We start from the raw sequence: 20,993 nt of genomic DNA, 5'->3' as shown, positions 1-20,993 counted from the left end.
AGTCGGACCCTGTTCCAAGAAGGGACGCCTCCTTTTGGCAGTCGCGGCTTTAAACTGCCATCCCACAAACTAGACTGGCAGACACCATGTAGCTGCCATCAGAATTTTGGTGTGGTGTCCACGCCAAAATTCCAACTGCAAATTCTGCAGTGTAAACAGGCCCTTAGCCTGTACTTGAAGAACATAGAAAAAAAAACACATGGGCAATTTTATTCCCCATTTACTTTTTTTCATTTCTAGGTTTAGAGGTCCTTTTTAAAGAGAATTACTGTGATGTTTCTTTTGTATTTTCTGTGTTTGTTCCTTTTCGGAGAAACGCATGTCCTACTACATGTCTACAGGGACACACATTAACATCACCTTTTTCATTGTTTACTACAGGTACAGGCATGAAATAGCTCACGATAAGCAGCGGATCTATGTATTAGGGGGTGGCACATCATGGACTGCATACTCTTTAGACAAGGTAACATTATTCCTGTGGGGGTGGATAGAAAGACATGAAGGGTACTTTGCAAGGCTTTTTTTTTTTTCAAACAGGTATATTGCGGCTTTGGGCAGGGACGGTTTATGAAGTCTCAAAAATCTGTCCTGGTCCTGTTTTTTGAACTAAATATGTTGCTCTCTGAGTCTATATATGTCCATATGAATAGAGCCTGCTTAGTTGTCTCCTCTTGTGTCACTGGTATCTTAAATTGGTGTCATCAACCGTGGCACACTGTCCCACTTGACACCTTGAGCAACTGTGAAGCCCAAGTTTTTTTTAAATAATATCTCTGATCTCTCTGATAATATAGAATGATGGAAACTTAAAGGGGTTATCTCACTTCAGCAAGTTGCATTTATCATGTAGAGAAAGTTAATACAAGGCACTTACTAATGTATTGTGATTCTCCATATTGCTTCCTTTGCTGGCTGGATTCATTTTTCAATCACCTTATACATTGCTCGTTTCCATGGTTACAGACCACCCTGCAATTCATGAGTGATGGTCGTGCTTGCACAACATACGGTCCTGGCCACCAGAGAGGCTGATTTTTTTTTTTTTCCCTATAATGTGCAAGAACGACCATCACTGATAGATTGCAGACTGATCTGTAACCATGGAAACTAGCAGTGTATAATGTGATAGAAAAAAGAATCCAGCCAGCAAAGGAAGCAATATGGATGATAATGCATTAGTAAGTGGCTTGTATTACCTTCTTCTACATGATAAATGCCACTTACTGAAGTGATACGTCTAAGAGTTTTCCAGTTTGCCTCAACATCCTTTAAACTAATCATTTATGAAGGCATATGTAATTTTGTAATATATTTTCTTAACCTTTTTATTTCTCCTATCTTCCATTGCATGTCCATGCAGCTTTTATTTCCTGTGATATTACATCCATGGGCATGTCAGAGCAGTAACAGAGGCAGTGATAGGGGAGTGTCTACAGTGGTGCTTGAAAGTTTGTGACCCTTCAGAATTTTCTATATTTCTGCATAAATTTGACTTTAAACTACTTCAGATATTTACACAAGTCCTTTTAAAGTAGGTAAAGATAACCAAATGAAATAAATGAGTCAAACATATTAGACTTCATTATTTTATTAATTGAGGAAAATGATCCAATATCACTTCTGCGAGTGGCAAAAGTATCTGGCGTGACCCTCTTGTGCAGCCAAAACTGCAATTAACGTCTCTAGTCCTGCATATCGGCTGGGAGGCATTTTAGCCCATTCCTCCATAAAAATAGCTTTGACTGTTATGTTGGTCAGTTTCTCCCCATAAACTGCTCGCTTCAGGCCTTCCACAATATTTGTATTTGATTAAGTTCAGGACATTGACTTGGCCAGTCCAAAACTTTTAACTTTAAAGGAAACCTGTCACCGGGATTTTGTGTATAGATTTGATACAAATGCAAATTAACATGAGTCGAGTCCTGTCCCTGAGATGAGTTGAGTCCTGGACAGGACTCATCTCAGGTTAATTTGCATATGTATAAAATCTTTTGTTTTTTTACACAATAAAAGCACACAGAGCTATGGGGACTGGGTATTGCGGATGTGCTAGCGGCTATCTAGCAACCAGTGTCCTCAGCTCTATACACAAAATCCCGGTGACAGGTTTCCTTTAACCTTCATTCTTCTTTTAAAGTTTTTTTTTTTTTTTTTTATACTGATGACCTATCCTCTGGATTCGTTCAGTGGTGCTGAGTATGATACCAAGTGCAGCCGCTATACAATGTACAGCGCTGCACGAAGGCCACGGCGCTCACGAGCACCAGTGCCTTCTTAGGCAGTTGATCGGTGGGGGTCCTGGGTGTCTCATGACCTATCCTGAGGATAAGTCATCGGTATCAAAATCTTGGAAAACCCCTTTAACCATTCTTTGGTAAAACAACTTGTTGCTTAAAGGGGTTCTGCACTTTGTTTTAACTTATGATCTGTCCTCTGGATAGATCATCAGCTTCTGATCGGCGGGGTCGGACCTCCGGCGATTAGCTGTTTGAGAAGGCCGCGGCGCTCCAGTAGCGCCGCGGCCTTATCACTGTTTACCGCCGGCCCACTGACGTCACGACTAGTATCAACTAGCGTGGGCGGGGCTAAGCTCTGTTCACTTGAATGGAGCTTGGCCGCGCCCACGCTAGTTGATACTAGTCGTGACGTCAGTGGGCCGGCGGTAAACAGTGAGAAGGCCGTGCCGCTGCCTTCTCAAACAGCTGATCGTCAGGGGTCCCGGGTGTCGGACCCCCGCCGATCAGAAGCTAATGATCTATCCAGAGGATTGCAGGATTAGTTGTATTTTTTTTTTTTTTTTTTGGGGTGTATATATAGTGTAGTAAATAACTATTTTATTTTTAAGGGAAATATTAAAAAAACAGCAATTTTAACATTATTTTGTGGAATTTATTTACAGCGTTCAGTGTGGTAAAAATAACATAACATTTGGGTCAGTAAAATAATGCCACATTTCTATACATATTTCTTTAAGTAAATGTAATGAACACTCTGTGTACCTGTTTTGACATTGTCTTGTTTTCACTTTATCATCCGCATCAACCAATTCTTATCAAGATTCATGCTTATAACTTTGAAACAAATACTTGGGAGGACATTCCAACCAAGCCACATGAAAATCTAGGTAAGGCTAACATCTGGCGTTAAAGGGAATATATTGCCTTTATTCTTTTACTAATCAAAACCAGATAATGACCTTTTTCCTGATTCTAGATATTTCTATTATTTTTTCTTCTGTACATCATTTATTGCCTGAGATACTGTTAAAAGGCATCTGTCAGCAGATTTGTACCTAAGAAACTGGCTGATCTGTTACATGTGCGCTTGGCAGCGGAAGACATCTGTGTTGGTCCCATGTACATATGTGCCGGTGTTCTGTCATTCTGGGGGACCTTTTATAGAGATGCGAATCTCCTCTAACTGATCTCACCCCCCGGAAATCCACCAATCAGCAGCATCACACACCCCTGCAAATCCTCCAATCACTATCCTGAAACTTTTTTCTGCATGTCCTGACACGTCTATATTAAAATACGAGGAGACTCCCAGGACCTGCCTACATTTGCATTGATTGGAGGATTTGCAGGGGTGTGTGAGGCTGCTGATTGGTGGATTTCCGGGGGTGTGACAGATCAGCTGGCGAAGACTACCATCTCGATGGTCCTCCAGAATGATAGATCAGCTGGCGATATATGCAAATGAGCCTCTAAGAGCAACGGGGGCTTTGCCATTACACCTAAAGGCTCTGCTCTCTGCAGCTGCTGCGCCACCTTCACTGCCCAAACCCCTGAAGACGCCAAGTGCTTGGCGAAACATGTGGGGGGGGGGGGCAGATAGCGGTTTTTTTAGCCAGTTCATGCATAGCCAGGAAGGGATCTGGTATGAATACTAGAAGAAATAGTGTACCATTATGAGGGCGATTGCTGTTGATAAGAGCGCACTGTGCTATTAACAGAGCGCGACACTCAGTACTTTGGCACCGTAATAGAAGGCAGGAGAGACTTAACAGCTAATGGTCACAAGCGCCCTCTAGTGGAATCACTTAGCAATCAGGTCTACTGTTACCATTGATATATTGAGCATGCAGAGCTGATTATTTTAATATTTGAGTTCGAAACATTTTAAGGACAAGTATTAAATGTTAAATTTTAGACTTAGTAACACGTGTTAATCAGGGACATTTATGGTCCTAGTGACCAACTGTAAATAAAACCCTTCACTTGGAGGCTCATTTCCATATATTAAAAAAACATTTTTCTCAGCAATGTGGGCACATATGAACATGGGACCAACACAGATATCTTCTGCTGCCAAGTGCACATGTAACAGATCAGACAGTTTCATAGGTACAAATCTGCTGACAGATGCCCTTTAAGGTCTAGCTTACTTCCACCTGCAGCCGATGTATAGGTTGTATTATAAAGCCTTTTATAATACAGCTTAAAAGGAACCCCCCAGGCAAAGCTAATTGTGTTAAGATAGCCATACATATTGGAGTACATTTATTTAAACCTGCCAATTTCATTGGGACTTGCTGACTATTTAATGTGTATTAGATGTTCAGCAGCTTTTGCGGGGAGGAGAGCTTGCTCCTTTGCTCTAACGGGAAGTTACACAGTAGTTTTTTCAGATCCAGCAGGCTGTTCCAGCAGAGAACAGCCTGCCAGATCTCGCAATGGTAGTGTGAAACTAGCCTGAGCTTCCGCCGAAGGTCTGTCGGCAGTTTATTTCCCTTGTCTCATTGAGAACACGTGAACACTCGGCCAAACAGATCATTCATGTGTATGGGGAGGTTGGGAGAAATAGCTGATGGCAAAACACCTATTGAGGGTGTGTGACCTCCTTCAAGATGGCCATACGCAGATGAACTTCGACCGGACCATCTAATGTGTATGGGAGGGTCCCAACTCTCCATTATGGCAGATGTAATGGGGAAAGGAAGGCATGAGTCTAACTAAGCCAGGTGTGCATATGTGTCTAAGATCAAGTATACATTTTGGTTGGGTTTTCGTGAAGATCCTGCTAATGTGTTTGTATAACGAAAAATAATTTCAGGTTTTCCAGCTGCCAGAAGATGTCATAGCTGTGTCCAAATAAAACATGGTAAGCAAAACACTTTCTGAATTTCTGTATAAAGTACGCAGGTCTCCTGCACTCCTTTGATTTTCTTCTGTGCTTAACTTGGCAAGCCCCTCCACCTGGTCACTGATCCATAAAGACAAAATCCAAGGCTTAAGGGGTTATTCCCATCTTGACGTTTATGACATATCCACAAAATAGAGGTAGAACCTGCACTATCTTGAGTATGGGGGTCCGCTGCTCATTGCTGGTGTGACTAAGGATGTGGTCACATACGTCTCCCCATTAAATTCTATGGAAGTTCTGAAAATAGCTATTTAAACATGCTGTGCTATTTTTGGACCCCCCATAGAAGTGGATAGACGGACCCACATCTGTTCAACATTTATGGCATGTCCTGTGGATGGGAATAACCATTTAACTTTTATTCATCTCCTCATAAGAGAATGCTGCAAGTTTCAATGTAGACTTTAGATTAGCATCTGCTGAGATGAAAAGCGAGATAAAAAAACAAAACAAATGCTAGCCGGTTTCATATCAGTACAGATGCCCTAAATCACAAATGTAATTTCTCAAAAATAAATTTTGCCACAAAAGAACACATTTATTGTTATTTTCATTATACAGGTCATCCCACTTGGGGCATTTATTGCATATTCACAGTATATTTAAAACGCTGCAAAAAAAAAAAAACTGGTCTGAAAATAAACTCCTTTAATGAAATACACAGATTTCTGTGCCAACCACACAATGGATAGGTCATCAATATCAGATTGGCCGGGGTCCGACTCCTGCCACCCCACTGATCAGCTGTTTGAAGACATTGCTGCAGCGGTGCAGTTGAATTACAACTACTCATTACCTTTTCCAGTGGGCTCCCTCCGATATGATATTGATGACCTATCCTGAGGGTAGGTTATTAATATCGGAAACCGGACAACCAGGGCTGTGGAGTCAGTAGATAAATGCTCCGCTCCGACTCTTCTGTATTTAATATGCAAATGTATTTAATACATTCCTTGAAGGAAAAAAAGGCAACATACAGGTCATTACCACAGAACTACTGGCTAGGAAGCTGCTGCCTTCTCCTTTGTGTGCTGATCTTCTGCTGAAGATAGGGCAGTGGGAGGATCCAGGAAGAGGCATTTATTGTAAAACATGATTCAGTCTTGAACTATTGACTATCCATTCCCTTCACTTATACAAGTGTCTAGTCCTGGAAAAAACATATTTACTTAATCAGTTATCAGTGAGAGGCTAGGTTAACCCTGTAACAGCGGAACACAACACAATGGAAAGTATAAGTATTGCCGCTCCTTAACTGTGCGTTGCGTGCCATATAGTGAAGCATGTGAAAAGCATGCTTCTTCATGGTCACTTAACGTGTTCGTTTTGCAGTAACGTGACACACTGCATGCATTGGCCTTTATTCTTACAGTAGAGAAGTCCCGTATTTTTGGCAAAAGTGGGGGAAAAATAGCAGTGCGTCTTATGGGGCAAATGCTGCGACCGTCCGGTGAATAGGCTGAGAGGAAGGAAGGGGTGGGGGCCGGCATCTGTTTCTGTAATGGCAGCGGGGCCCGATGCAGTCACTGTATTCTACTACACTGGGTGCCATCCCCAGATGCCCCCATAACAGTGCCATCCCCAGATGCCCCCATAACAGTGCCATCCACAGACCACCATTAGTTCAAAACCCACCAAAAGCACACCTTTTGGTTCAAAATTCTTTTTTTCTTATTTTCCTCCTCAAAAACCTAGGTGCGTCTTATGGGCAGGTGTGTCTTATAGGGCGAAAAATACGGTAATTATAACTTTTTGTGAATTGGGACATTTTAAACTTGCTTTTTGAAAATTTTTATTCCAATTTAAATCTAGTAGGAGTCGGTTCATTTTTTGCCGACTCCGACTCCAGGTACCCAAAATTGCATCCGACTCCTCGACTCCGACTCCACAGCCCTGCGGACAACCCCCTATAAATCAGAACATGCTTATGGTTGCAGGTTGTCTGGGCATTTAAAAAAAATATAAAATTGTGCCACCCCTGTTAATCAGTTGTATATTATATCGCAGCTGTGCTCTATTTATGGTAATGCCATGCACCTTAACCCCTTAGGGACCCATGACTTATCGGTACGGCATGGTTCCCGAGTCCTTAACCACTACAGGACCGCCGTACGCAGGATTGCGTCTTTGCGGCGGCCCTGTTATTCTGATTGGACGTGCCGGCGCGTCCTCTCGCGAGATTTCCTGTGAACGCGCACACACAAGCGCGCGCGTTCACAGGAACCGGAGGTAAACTAGCTGATCTGCAGATGCGATTTTTTTTTTTTAACCCCTAAAAGGTATATTAGATGCTGTTTTGATAAGTGTCTAATATACCTGCTACCTGGTCCTCTGGTGGTCCCTTTTGCTTGGATCGACCACCAGAGGACACAGGCAGCTCTGAAAGTAGCACCAATCACCACACTACACTACACACACCCCCCTGTCACTTATTAACCCCTGATCACCCCAATATAGACTCCTTGATCACCCCTCTGTCATTGATCACCCCCTGTAAGGCTCCATTCAGACGTCCGTATGTGTTTTGCGGATCCGATCCGCAAAACACATACGGACCTCTGAATGGAGCCTTACAGGGGGGGTGATCAATGACATATAGCCCATATAGACTCCCTGATCACCCCCCTGTTATTGATCACCCCCCCTGTAAGGCTCCATTCAGACAAGTTAGCGGAAATTGATTTTTTCTTTTTTTTTTCTTACAAAGTCTCATATTCCACTAAATTGTGACTAAAAATAAAATCTCACATGAACTCACCATACCCCTCACGGAATCCAAATGCGTAAATTTTTTTAGACATTTATATTCCAGACTTCTTCTCACGCTTTAGGGACACTATAGTGCCAGGGCAGTATAAATACCCCACATGTGACCCCATTTTGGAATAAAGACACCCCAAGGTATTTTGTGAGGGGCATGGCGAGTTCATGTAAAATTTTATTTTTTGTCACAAGTTAGCGGAAAGGGAGACTTTGTGCGAAAAAAAATAAATCAATTTCCGCTAACTTGTGCAAAAAAAAAAAAACTTCTATGAACTCGCCATGCCCCTCACGGAATACCTTGGGATGTCTTCTTTCCAAAATGGGGTCACGTGGGGTATTTATACTGCCCTGGCATTTTAGGGGCCCTAAAGCGTGAGAAGAAGTCTGGAATCCAAATGCCCTCCTAAAAGATACTCATTGGAATTTGGGCCCCTTTGCGCACCTAGGCTGCAAAAAAGTGTCACATGTGGTATCGCTGTACTCGGGAGAAGTAGGGCATGCTGGGTGAGAGAAATATCTCTCTATAATGACAACTTTGTATAAAAAAAATGGGAAAAGTTGACTTTTAGAGAGATTTCTCTCACCCAGCATGGGTATATGTAAAAATACACCCCAAAACACATTGCCCTACTTCTTCTGAGTACGGCGATACCACATGTGTGACACTTTTTTGCAGCCTAGGTGGGCAAAGGGGCCCAAATTCCAATGAGTACTTTTAGGATTTTACAGGGCATTTTTTACACATTTTGATTCCAGACTTCTTCTCACGCATTAGGGCCCCTAAAATGCCAGGGCAGTATAACTACCCCACAAGTGACCCCATTTTGGAAAGAAGACACCCCAAGTCGTGATGGGCATAGTGAGTTCATAGAAGTTTGAATTTTTTGTCACAAGTTAGTGGAATATGAGACTTTGTAAGGAAAAAAAAAAAAAAAAAAAATCATCATTTTCTGCTAACTTGTGACAAAAAATAAAAACTTCCATGAATTCACTATGCCCATCAGTGAATACCTTACGGTATCTACTTTCCGAAATGGGGTCATTTGTGGGGTGTTTGTACTGTCTGGCCATTGTAGAACCTCAGGAAACATGACAGGTGCTCAGAAAGTCAGAGCTGCTTCAAAATGCGGAAATTCAAATTTTTGTACCATAGTTTGTAAACGCTATAACTTTTACCCAAACCATTTTTTTGGTTTGGGTTTGGGGACGAGGAGTTCAGTGCGTTCCCTACCTAAGGCATTCTGGAACGCGCCCCCAAGAACCGTTTGGGGGTAGCCCCTCTCCCTGAATCTCATCTGTAACTTCTTGGCCTCAGTGTAGAATGCTTCTCCCTCAGAACAGTTTCTCCGGGTCCTCAAATATTGGCCCCTCGGTATACCACGTTTAAGCGGTGTCTGGTGATGGCTCTCCCAATGCAGCAGCGAGTTGGTTGCGGTGTCCTTCCTATACATATTTGCAATAAGTTTTTCTCCCTCCCTGGTTATCCATCCGTACATCAAGGAAAGGGATTGAGTAGAGGTCGAACTCGAAGGTAAATCTCAAACCAACATCGTTGCTGTTAAGGGACCCGACAAACTCCCGGAGTTCCTCTGACCCACCCTTCCAAATCACGAAGATGTCATCTATATAGCGTGTCCAGAAGGTGATCTTGTCGGACCACCGGGTCACGGCATCTGGAAACACGCATGTGTCCTCCCACCAGCCCAGGAAGAGGGCATACGTGGGGGCACAGGGGCTCCCCATTGCTGTCCCCCTGAGCTGGTGGTAGAACCGTGAGTTAAAAAGGAAGAAATTGTGGGTCAGAGTGAACTCCAGGAGTCTGAGGATGAAGATGTTATGCGCTCTGCAGTGGATGTCCCTTGTCTTCTATGGATACACTAAAACATGATTTTTTTTTTTTTGTTTCAAAAAAGAAATCAGTGTAAAACATACATAAATAAAAAAAAGTATACATATTTGGTATCGCCACATTCGTGACAACCTGGTCTATAAAAATATCACATGATCTAACCTGTCAGATGAATGTTGTAAATAAAAAAAAATAAAAACGGTGCCAAAACAGCTATTTCTTGTTACCTTGCCTCACAAAAAGTGTAATATAGAGCAACCAAAAATCATATGTACCCTAAACTAGTACCAACAAAACTGCCACCCTATCCCGTAGTTTCTAAAATGGGGTCACTTTTTTGGAGTTTCTACTCTAAGGGGGCATCAGGGGGGCTTCAAATGGGACATGGTGTCAAAAAAAACAGTCCAGCAAAACCTGCCTTCCAAAAACCGTATGGCATTCCTTTCCTTCTGCACCCTGCCATGTGCCTGTACAGCGGTTTACGACCACATATGGGGTGTTTCTGTAAACTACAGAATCAGGGCCATAAATAATAAGTTTGGTTTGGCTGTTAAAATGGAAAATCTGCCAAAAAAGGGAAATTTTGAAATTGTATCTATTTTCCATTTATTCTTGTGGAACACCTAAAGGGTTAACAAAGTTTGTAAAATCAGTTTTGAATACCTTGAGGGGTGTAGTTTATAGAATGGGGTCATTTTTGGGTGGTTTCTATTATGTAAGCCTCGCAAAGTGACTTCAGACCTGAACCGGTCCCTAAAAATTGGGTTTTTGAAAATTTCTGAAAAATTTCAAGATTTGCTAAACTTATAAGCCTTGTAACATCCCCAAAAAATAAAATATCATTCCCAAAATGATCCAAACACGAAGTAGACATATGGGGAATGTAAAGTAATAACTATTTTTGGAGGTATTACTATGTATTATAGAAGTAGAGAAATTGAAACTTGGTAATTTGCAATTGTTTACAAATTTTGGGTAAATTTGGTATTTTTTTATAAATAAAAATGAATTTTTTTTACTTCATTTTACCAGTGTCATGAAGTATGTGACGAAAAAACTAGTCTCAGAATAGCCTGGATAAGTCCAAGCGTTTTAAAGTTATCAGCACTTAGTGACACTGGTCAGATTTGCAAAAAAAATGGCCAAGTCCTTAAGGTGAAATAGGGCAAAAAAAATGGCCAAGTCCTTAAGGGGTTAAAGAGGACCTTTTCATATTTTTTTATAATTGAGATAAATACCTAAATTTTATTATTGCTCTTAGGCTCCGCTGTGCCTCTGCAGTTTTCCGACTCGGTATGCTAATACTGAGCATCGGTACAGGGAGGAGGGGACTCCAGGGTTTCTCAATGGGAGTCTCCTCCTCCCTAGCTGTGCCGCGATCCAATCGCAGCGGAGAGCGTCACAGCCAGGGAGAAAAAAAAGCTCACCTTCTCCCTGGCTGTGACGCTCTCCGCTGTGTTTGGATCGCGGCACAGCCAGGGAGAAGGAGACGACCATTGAGAAACCCTGGCGTCTCCTCCTCCCTGTACCGATGCTCAGTATTGGCATACTGAGCGGGAAAACTGCAGGGGGGCACAGCTGAGCGTAGGGGCGAAGTTTTAAAAAATCAGGCAGGGTAACAGCATCTGAGAGGGGGGAGGGGGGGGGGTACCCCGCAAGTAAAGGCATTTATCTCAATTAATAAAAATAAAAAAACATGAAAGGTCCTCTTTAAGACGGTCTGGTGCTTTTTTGGAAGAAAACAACCATTTTTTTTCCCTAATATCACACAATCCCTCTTAAGCTTTAAAGTACCCTGGTCAGTATACGGTTAAATTGTGTTTTTGTTTTTCCCTTTTTTCAGAGGTTTTTATATGTGGTGGTTACAATGGAGAGGTTATACTGGGTGATCTCTGGAAGTTAAACCTGCAGACCTTTCGGTGGACAAAACTTCCTGCTGTGATGCCCGAGCCTGCATACTTCCACTGTGCAGCAGTAACACCGGTATGTCCTCAGCTTCTGTTCTACTGGATTATTAGAAATACTCAATACTAAAGGGGATGTGCCAGGTTTGGAAGTTATCCCTTCTTCACAGTTCCATTCATTCTCTATAGCCCCACCAGAAATGCCCCAACACTGTACTTGGCGTTCTCCAGCAGTCCCCTAGAAAATGAATGGAGAGGCAGGATGCATGCCTGACCTGCCGCACCATCAGAGGGAACAGAACCCCTGTTTTTGGGATTAGTGGGTGCCCCAGCAGTTGGCCCCCCAGTGTTCAGTTAACCTTCAACCTGTGGATAGGGAATAACTTATCTAGTTTATAGATATTGATGACCTATCCATTGGATAGGTCATCAATATCTGGTCGTGGGTGGTCAGACTCCCATCATCCCCACCAATCAGCTGTTTTTGGAATCCATCAGCGATAGAAACAAAACAGTGAATGGAGGGAAACGGAAGGTCCCGTCCACTGTACAGTGATCATGTTGACATACTGAAGCAAGGCTATTTATTTTGCACTACACTACAGTGGTTGGAGTTTTGTGTCATCCAATTTTTTTATTTTATTTTTTGCACTTTTCCACTGTAAGATCCAGCACCCTGGAGACAGTGTGGCCATGTGATTCCCCAGTCCAGCACCATGCACCTTACATGTACAGTGTGTGGTCGTTTTCAGGTTAACGAGAAGTACACAATGTTTAGTATACACAGTAATTCAGATGAGAAGATGGTGTCTGTCACTTTGTTAATGAGCGATACCTATATTTTCTATTCTAGGCTGGCTGTATGTATATCCATGGAGGAGTAGTAAATATCCAGCAGAACAGGCGGACTGGATCTTTGTTCAAAATCTGGCTTGTCGTCCCCAGCCTTCTAGAACTGTGCTGGGAGAACTTGCTAAAACATTTCCCTCACCTTGCTCACCTCCCCACAAATCAGCTTCTACAGCTTGGACTATCACAAGGACTCATAGAGAGACTACAATGAAGTTGTTTGCACCCTGCTTGGACTCCCACAGTGTTTTACGAGTCTTTTCCAGGAGTACGCTGCTAATGAGATCTAGATGCCTGGACCCTACTTGCTCAGATTATACGTGGCCTTCAGTCCTTTCACATTTTAACTATACCAGCGCATACATCAACAGTTTTAAGTCCATTACCGGCTATCATACCTTTTTATTCAGTGAAGAACCTTGATGCTTGAATATATGCTTTTAATTAACTTATTAGTACCCAGTTGGTTTGAGGTGGATTCCACCAACCATCTGGTTTTGAGTCCTGTTTTTTGTGAACTGTATGCTCCATCAGTCAGACTCAAGTCTGTAGCCAGATAATATATGTATTGTTAATGCGTTCCAGCTGCCTGAAACATTATGCTTTATACAGCAGGAGTAATCCGTGCTGGTCTTGCCAATTCATTGACATGGCATTTAGCCTCATTCTTCATGTAGCATGTATGTTGTATGGGCACTGGTGGCTGAGCCTCTAGAAGGTCAACTGATGTCTGCTTTTATGGAATAACATGGACTTCTGGACATCCTTAGCAAAACTGACTGCCATTTTTTTTTATCCTGACCTCGAACATAAGGCTATAGAAGTTACATCATGTACGGAATCTGTGAAAATTGTAGCTTTAACGTCATGCTGCCTATTACTAGTCTAGAGATGTCACTACACCTTCTCACGTCTGTATATTGTACACTACTGGCCAAAGCCTCTCCAGCATGGAGAACACAGAGTAATCTGTCGTTGACTGTCATGGTTTTGTAACTTGCTTTTTTTCTTCCCTTCTCCCTCCAGAATATTAGAGCACTTAGGGCAGATTTGTCCCCTCATACAAATCTGGGATGATGGTACTACTCCGCATCATAAAAAAATTGTGTAATGAAAGCTCTGCTCTTACTCAGATTGCTGATAATATAGATAGAATTGGGCTTCTGTGTGTTGCTGTTGTCCAAGGTTTTATGGTGGAAACGCTATGAAGCTATTCTAATTGTACATTTTATTGCATCGGCTGGTTACTAAATTATATGGTATCTGAATTATTAACTGATCCCAGGAGCCAGGTGCTCAATGCTCTTGATAGGTAAACTTTTTGGGTTATTTTTGAAGTCTTTGAAACTTGATTCAAATACACTAAAACATTTGGTTGTCAGGTCCTTAATTCTGCAATATTGTCCATTCCTGTGAACATCAGTCCATTTCTGTGTACTATGTAGGTATGGTTCTCTGCTGATTTTTTTTATTTACTTTTTTTTTTTCTATACTTAGATCTTCGTGCCTTCACTAATCCCACATGGGTTTTGTTTTTGTGTAATTTCCAGAAGAAACTGTTGTAATCTCTTATTCAAATCTTAGTCTACAGTAAAGCCCCCTCCCTAGAAGAATGCAACAAGGTTTAAGTTGTATTGTACCTCATTCTTTGTGCATTAAACTATTCTTGCACCTGGGATGTTCACTTACAGTATATAAAAAAAAACACAAAAAGCATAAATGCTTAAAGGGCATCTGTCAGCAGATTTGTACCTATGACACGGGCTTACCTGTTACATGTGCACTTGGCAGCTGAAGACATCTGTGTTGATCCCACGTCCATATGTGCTCGCATTGCTGAGAAAAATGATTTAATATATGCAGATGAGGGCTTTGCCATTTACAGCTGGAGGCTCTGCTATCTCTACAACTGTACGACAGAGCCAGGCGTGATAACATTTTCACACACATAGGGTGTGGCAGTTGTAGAGAATGCAGAGCCTCTAGGAGTAACAGCAATTTTTCTCATCAATGCCGGCACATATGTACATGGACCAACAGAGATGCCTTCAGCTGCTAAGTGCACATGTAACAGGTTTCATAGGTGCAAATCTGCTGACAGATGCCCTTTAACGATACTTAGGGAGACCTGTTGACCCTCATGCACATGGGTGTATTTAGCTCCATACAACCTTCATGTTTTAAGGAGCTGTAATACACGGCCACATAAATAAGCAGGAAAAATAGCGGCATGGAATATTGTATTGCGCGTCCTAGAAGCATTGCTTCCAGGTGAGGATAGCTTTGACGTACAGTGCAGTGTCATAGGGTGGCACTTCAGGGATGCAAGGTCTCCACTGTATGCATAATTCCTTTCCTGTCCCTGGGTTTTTAATATAAGGTAGGACTTGCCTGAACTGCTCATCTATATACTGTTCATCCCACTGTTTCCAACTACATATTCTTGCTATCAATTGGTACACTTTCAGTTTTTGGGAACATGGGAATCCATTCATCCGTTACATTTCTTTGGTTTGTTCTCGCCTCTTCTAGCTGTAGTATATTGGTTCTGTTTCTGAATGTATTTTATACACCATTTTAGTGCCTTTTTCTTTACCTTTAGAAATATGTGCCCTTCTTTATTGTACATATCCCAAGCAAGCCAGTGTCTCAGCAATAACGTAATCTGTGAGTAAGCCGAATATACTTTTATTAAATTTTTTGCTTTCTTCCAGCTAGAACAGAAATTCAGCTATGTACGCACCATGAATGTCTTGAATTGGAACTAGAAAATGAATGCAGCTTATCTGTGCAGTAATTCAATAGCCTGGGCACAGAGTTTTTCATGATCCTTTGTTTTATAAGCAATGTAGTGTTTTAATCCTATGGTGCTGGCAATGTACTTGATATTAACTCTTGCATCTTAAAACCATGTAACCACCATGTTCCTGGGGAATAATGTACAATCAGTGTTTTAGAACTTCTTACTTGAAGCTGTAGACAAGGAGCCAAGTTGCTGGTTCATTTCACAAACTGACGCCTCTTGTTGGACACTCCATTCAGTTTCTATATGAAGTATTTGCTGCCTATTTGTTATAGCTTCATGAAAACCATTTTAGTTTTTACTTGCTGTAAATGACTCTACTGCCTTAACCCAAACACATCAAGGAACCACACAAGACAAAGCAGAAATGGTAAGAAGTAGTCTGCTGTGAACGGGGCAGATGAAGGCGCTGATCCTTTCACCGTTACACAAATTATTTTTAATGTTCTTGGCATGATGTATAAAGTATACAATAGACTTGTGTGCGGCTTTTACTAGGTGTACTTTTTAATTGTATAAAATTCAAGTGCAATATTTTGCTTTCTCAGTCATGCATGATAAATGCATTGTGTCGTTTTACATGTCTGTCTTATTTTCTTGAAACTGAATTAAATTTTTTTTTTTTTAATGGTCCAGATTTGTGCGTATTAAAATCCTTCCAAATGCAACAATCCCACGGATTACGGATGCAGTATGTGGGTAACATTGGTATTTCCACCGCTCCCATGTAATACATTCAAATGGCTCTCGCAACTAGTACTGGGAGAGATGCCAGGATGTTAACTGCGTATATAACATTTCTCTGATGTAATGTATAGTGAACCTATACTGTAATAGTTTCTGGAATAGGTCTGCTTTACGGCATTCACTACCAAAGGATTGAATTGCGTTGTAAAAAGTAAAAAAACATTTTTTTGTATGTATGCCATACACAAAGGATGGCAGGGCAGCACTCCTCACTTCAACTGATGCAAATGATTCAGGTGCCAGCGTTTTCCCCTGGGTCCTGGGGTCCAAACACAATCCAAATAAATGTAACGCAGGACTCCTTAGATAAAAAAGTGAAAAAATGTTGATACAGGCAACGTTTCAGCTCTCACAGAGCCATTATCAAGCCAAGTGAAACACATAATAAAGTGACTGTGCATATATAGGAACATTTCAGGAAGTAATCAGTGCTAATTTCCTGTTTAATTCCATACTGGTGCATATAAAAACTCCATTCAAAACAATTCATTCTTGTGACAATTCATAGTGCAGCAACCATCGGATCCCCTCAGGTATAGTGTATCACATTTTCGTGATTGTCTTCAATTTCATAGTGCTTCATGTACTGTATACTTATGTTTTCCCAAATAGTGATTAAAACATCCATGGCTTGCTCCAACATAATTCACACCTGTAAAAAAACCGCAACACAGGGATCCATAAAATTCAGTTACCTTATGCTCTCACGGCACTATATCACAGATGGAGCGTTCCCCCATCTCGGCATGTCTCTCTGTACACTGCGCCTGCACTGCCCTCATACCGCCGTGCGTCATCACCCGGTGTTAGAGGCAGGCCAATCTCGCAGCATGCTCTCACAGCGCTACATTAAAGATGGAGCGTTCCCCCAACTCGACGTGTCTCCCTGTTCACTACGCCTGCGCCACCATCGCAGCGCATAACAAACCTGGCACCCAGGGCGAACCAACACTGCAACACGCGCATGCCCTTCACCCCACGCCTGCAACAGGGCGAACACCGAAGGAGCACCAAAGTTACCAAGTCTGGAAACCTGGTCAACCATCAGTATTACATCGCGCATCATCTTCATGTCGCCCAAGATTCTCTATACATCAAAGCGCTGTATTCACTAGAAGCAGCAATAAAACCTTGTATTGACCCCAGCCTGAATTACATACTCATTATAATCGTTACCTGTATTTATTGAGGACTATATTAGATATGGTATTGACCACAATCTATGTGACCTCCTGGGAATACTACCCGGTATATTCAACACATGAACATTTGCATACATATACTCACATATTAAAGTCCCTCTGTAATAATGGTAACGATAAATATTTTAAGGTAACTGAAATGGATAAAACCTGGGTAAGCGATCTCTCCCACAGGTGTCCACAACTCTCAATAAGTAACTGCGGAATATAAAAAACTATCAAAAATAAGTTGCACAACCTTATATCATAATGTATCATCTACAATGACTCGAGTGTCGCCAGGGTAGCAGCAATTTGTGCGCCATCCACTACATACCTCAGTTGATTATTCCTGAGGTCACTCTAAATTCTATGTTTAACCCTTTAGGTTTGAGTGTATCCAAGCGATGGATCCACCTCAATTAGCATTTTTTTTTTAGGAGGGACACCCTGTCTCCCCCCCCCCCTCTTTGGCATGATCAAGTATCATAAACCTAAGTTCCTGTTCTTTATGTTTGTACTCACTAAAGTGTTTAGATACCGGGAGATCTTTCCTCTCTTTTCTAATACTAAACCTGTGATTGTTCAAACGTGTCTTCACGTCTGTGGTTGTCTCCCCCACATACAGCAGCTTGCAGGGGCACCGCAAGACGTAAACCACCCACGAAGAATCACAGGTGAGATAATGTCTAATTACGCACTTTTCTCCTGTTGCTGGATGTATAAACTCCTTCCCTTTTTGCATCAGTTTACACAGTTCAGGCAGGGATAACTGCCATTGTTTTTAGTTTTGAAAAAAGTGTCGTAAGCGTACTTGTTCTGGAACACTCGTCCTCACCACTCTATCTTTGATGTTTCGTGTCCTTCTATAGGACATCAGTGGGGCCTCTTTAAAAGCCAACATGTTTGGGTACCCACTCTAGTACACTGCGTGCAGAATTATTAGGCAAATGAGTATTTTGACCACATCATCCTCTTTATGCATGTTGTCTTACTCCAAGCTGTATAGGCTCGAAAGCCTACTACCAATTAAGCATATTAGGTGATGTGCATCTCTGTAATGAGAAGGGGTGTGGTCTAATGACATCAACACCCTATATTAGGTGTGCATAATTATTAGGCAACTTCCTTTCCTTTGGCAAAATGGGTCAAAAGAAGGACTTGACAGGCTCAGAAAAGTCAAAAATAGTGATATATCTTGCAGAGGGATGCAGCACTCTTAAAATTGCAAAGCTTCTGAAGCGTGATCATCGAACAATCAAGCGTTTCATTCAAAATAGTCAACAGGGTCGCAAGAAGCGTGTGGAAAAACCAAGGCGCAAAATAACTGCCCATGAACTGAGAAAAGTCAAGCGTGCAGCTGCCAAGATGCCACTTGCCACCAGTTTGCCCATATTTCAGAGCTGCAACATCACTGGAGTGCCCAAAAGCACAAGGTGTGCAATACTCAGAGACATGGCCAAGGTAAGAAAGGCTGAAAGACGACCACCACTGAACAAGACACACAAGCTGAAACGTCAAGACTGGGCCAAGAAATATCTCAAGACTGATTTTTCTAAGGTTTTATGGACTGATGAAATGAGAGTGAGTCTTGATGGGCCAGATGGATGGGCCCGTGGCTGGATTGGTAAAGGGCAGAGAGCTCCAGTCCGACTCAGACGCCAGCAAGGTGGAGGTGGAGTACTGGTTTGGGCTGGTATCCTCAAAGATGAGCTTGTGGGGCCTTTTCGGGTTGAGGATGGAGTCAAGCTCAACTCCCAGTCCTACTGCCAGTTTCTGGAAGACACCTTCTTCAAGCAGTGGTACAGGAAGAAGTCTGCATCCTTCAAGAAAAACATGATTTTCATGCAGGACAATGCTCCATCACACGCGTCCAAGGTCTCCACAGCGTGGCTGGCAAGAAAGGGTATAAAAGAAGAAAATCTAATGACATGGCCTCGTTGTTCACCTGATCTGAACCCCATTGAGAACCTGTGGTCCATCATCAAATGTGAGATTTACAAGGAGGGAAAACAGTACACCTCTCTGAACAGTGTCTGGGAGGCTGTGGTTGCTGCTGCACGCAATGTTGATGGTGAACAGATCAAAATACTGACAGAATCCATGGATGGCAGGCTTTTGAGTGTCCTTGCAAAGAAAGGAGGCTATATTGGTCACTGATTTGTTTTTGTTTTGTTTTTGAATATCAGAAATGTATATTTGTGAATGTTGAGATGTTATATTGGTTTCACTGGTAAAAATAAATAATTGAAATGGGTATATATATTTTTTTTGTTAAGTTGCCTAATAATTATGCCCAGTAATAGTCACCTGCACACACAGATATCCCCCTAAAATAGCTAAAACTAAAAACAAACTAAAAACTACTTCCAAAAATATTCAGCTTTGATATTAATGAGTTTTTTGGGTTCATTGAGAACGTGGTTGTTGTTCAATAATAAAATTAATCCTCAAAAATACAACTTGCCTAATAAGTCTGCACTCCCTGTATACCCCAGTGTTGCCTAATGATATGTTGCACTTTGTATTCACATACAATAAAGACAGTCTCAAACGGTACCCGGTTAGGACTTTTCTTTGGGCATGCTTTTTTCACCTCCTCCCGAGGGATCGATTTTACTTTTTTAATATGCCCCTTCACTAATGTTGAGGGATATCCCCTTTCTAGGAACGAGCCCCCCATTTTTTCCAAGGCTTTATTTAAATGGTCTTCCTCATCTACAATCCTTTTAACCCGTAACATCTGACTATATGGGAGCGATTTAATCATCCTGGTCGGATGACAGCTTGTATATTGTAACAGAGTATTTTTATCAGTTTCCTTAACATACAAATCTGTGTGCAACTGCCCATTCTTTATATCCACCTGTGTATCCAGAAATTGTACTCTTTCACTGGATGACACTAATGTGAACTTGATATGTTCATCCATATTATTAAGGAACACATGAAACTCAGATAAAGCATCTTGGTTTCCAGTCCAGATGAGGAACACGTAGTCTATGTACCTCCACCACATAAGCACATGTCTATAGTGGGGAGATACATAGACAAGGTGCTCCTCAAGAGAACGAACAAAGATATTTTCATAAGTGGACGTGATCATTAGAGCCCATAGCTCTAATGCCCACCTGCTGCAAATAAAATCTGTCCTGGAACCCAAAATAATTGCACCTTAATGTAAGTTCCAAGAGATCCAGAAGAGAGCGTTTACTCTGTACAGAATACGTAGATCCTTCTAGTGCCCTACCCACAGCTCGCAATCCCTCTCCATGGTCAATGGATGTATAGAGGGACACTATATCAAATGACGCCAAAATACTACCATCTGGTACTTTTAACTGGTACTTTAACATATCTAATAAAGTCCTCAATAAATACAGGTAATGATTATGTAATTCAGGCTGGGGTCAATACAAGGTTTTATTGCTGCTTCTAGTGAATACAGCGCTTTGATGTATAGAGAATCTTGGGCGACATGAAGATGTTGCGCGATGTAATACTGATGGTTGACCAGGTTTCCAGACTTGGTAACTTTGGTACTCCTTCGGTGTTCGCCCTGTTGCAGGCGTGGGGTGCAGGGCATGCGCGTATTTGCAGTGTTTGTCCGCCCTGGGTGCTGGTTTTGTGATTGCGCTACGATGCAATGGTGGCGCAGGCGTAGTGAACAGGGAGACACGCCAAGTTGGGGGAACGCTCCATCTTTAATGTAGCGCTGTGAGAGCATGCTGCGAGATTGGCCTGCCTCT

At 42.0% G+C, this 20,993-nt stretch overlaps 1 protein-coding gene across 2 annotated transcripts in view; it reads left to right on the top strand.

The window, feature by feature from the left end:
• KLHDC10 (kelch domain containing 10) overlaps window positions 1-15,943 on the top strand; it is a 58,504-nt gene extending 42,561 nt beyond the window's left edge. For both annotated transcript variants that reach the window (XM_040413437.1, XM_040413435.1), the window contains 5 exons: window positions 382-466; window positions 3,061-3,127; window positions 5,059-5,106; window positions 11,604-11,743; window positions 12,518-15,943. In XM_040413437.1, the coding sequence (XP_040269371.1) occupies window positions 382-466; window positions 3,061-3,127; window positions 5,059-5,106; window positions 11,604-11,743; window positions 12,518-12,727 (550 nt within the window). In that variant the 3' untranslated portion in view covers window positions 12,728-15,943. The remainder of the gene's footprint in view (window positions 1-381; window positions 467-3,060; window positions 3,128-5,058; window positions 5,107-11,603; window positions 11,744-12,517) is intronic.
• Window positions 15,944-20,993: the final 5,050 nt, after the last annotated feature.

The sequence above is a fragment of the Bufo bufo genome, chromosome 1 (genome assembly GCF_905171765.1).
Source record: "Bufo bufo chromosome 1, aBufBuf1.1, whole genome shotgun sequence".
Lineage (NCBI taxonomy): Eukaryota > Metazoa > Chordata > Amphibia > Anura > Bufonidae > Bufo > Bufo bufo.
This window is presented reverse-complemented; position numbering and strand designations above follow the sequence as displayed.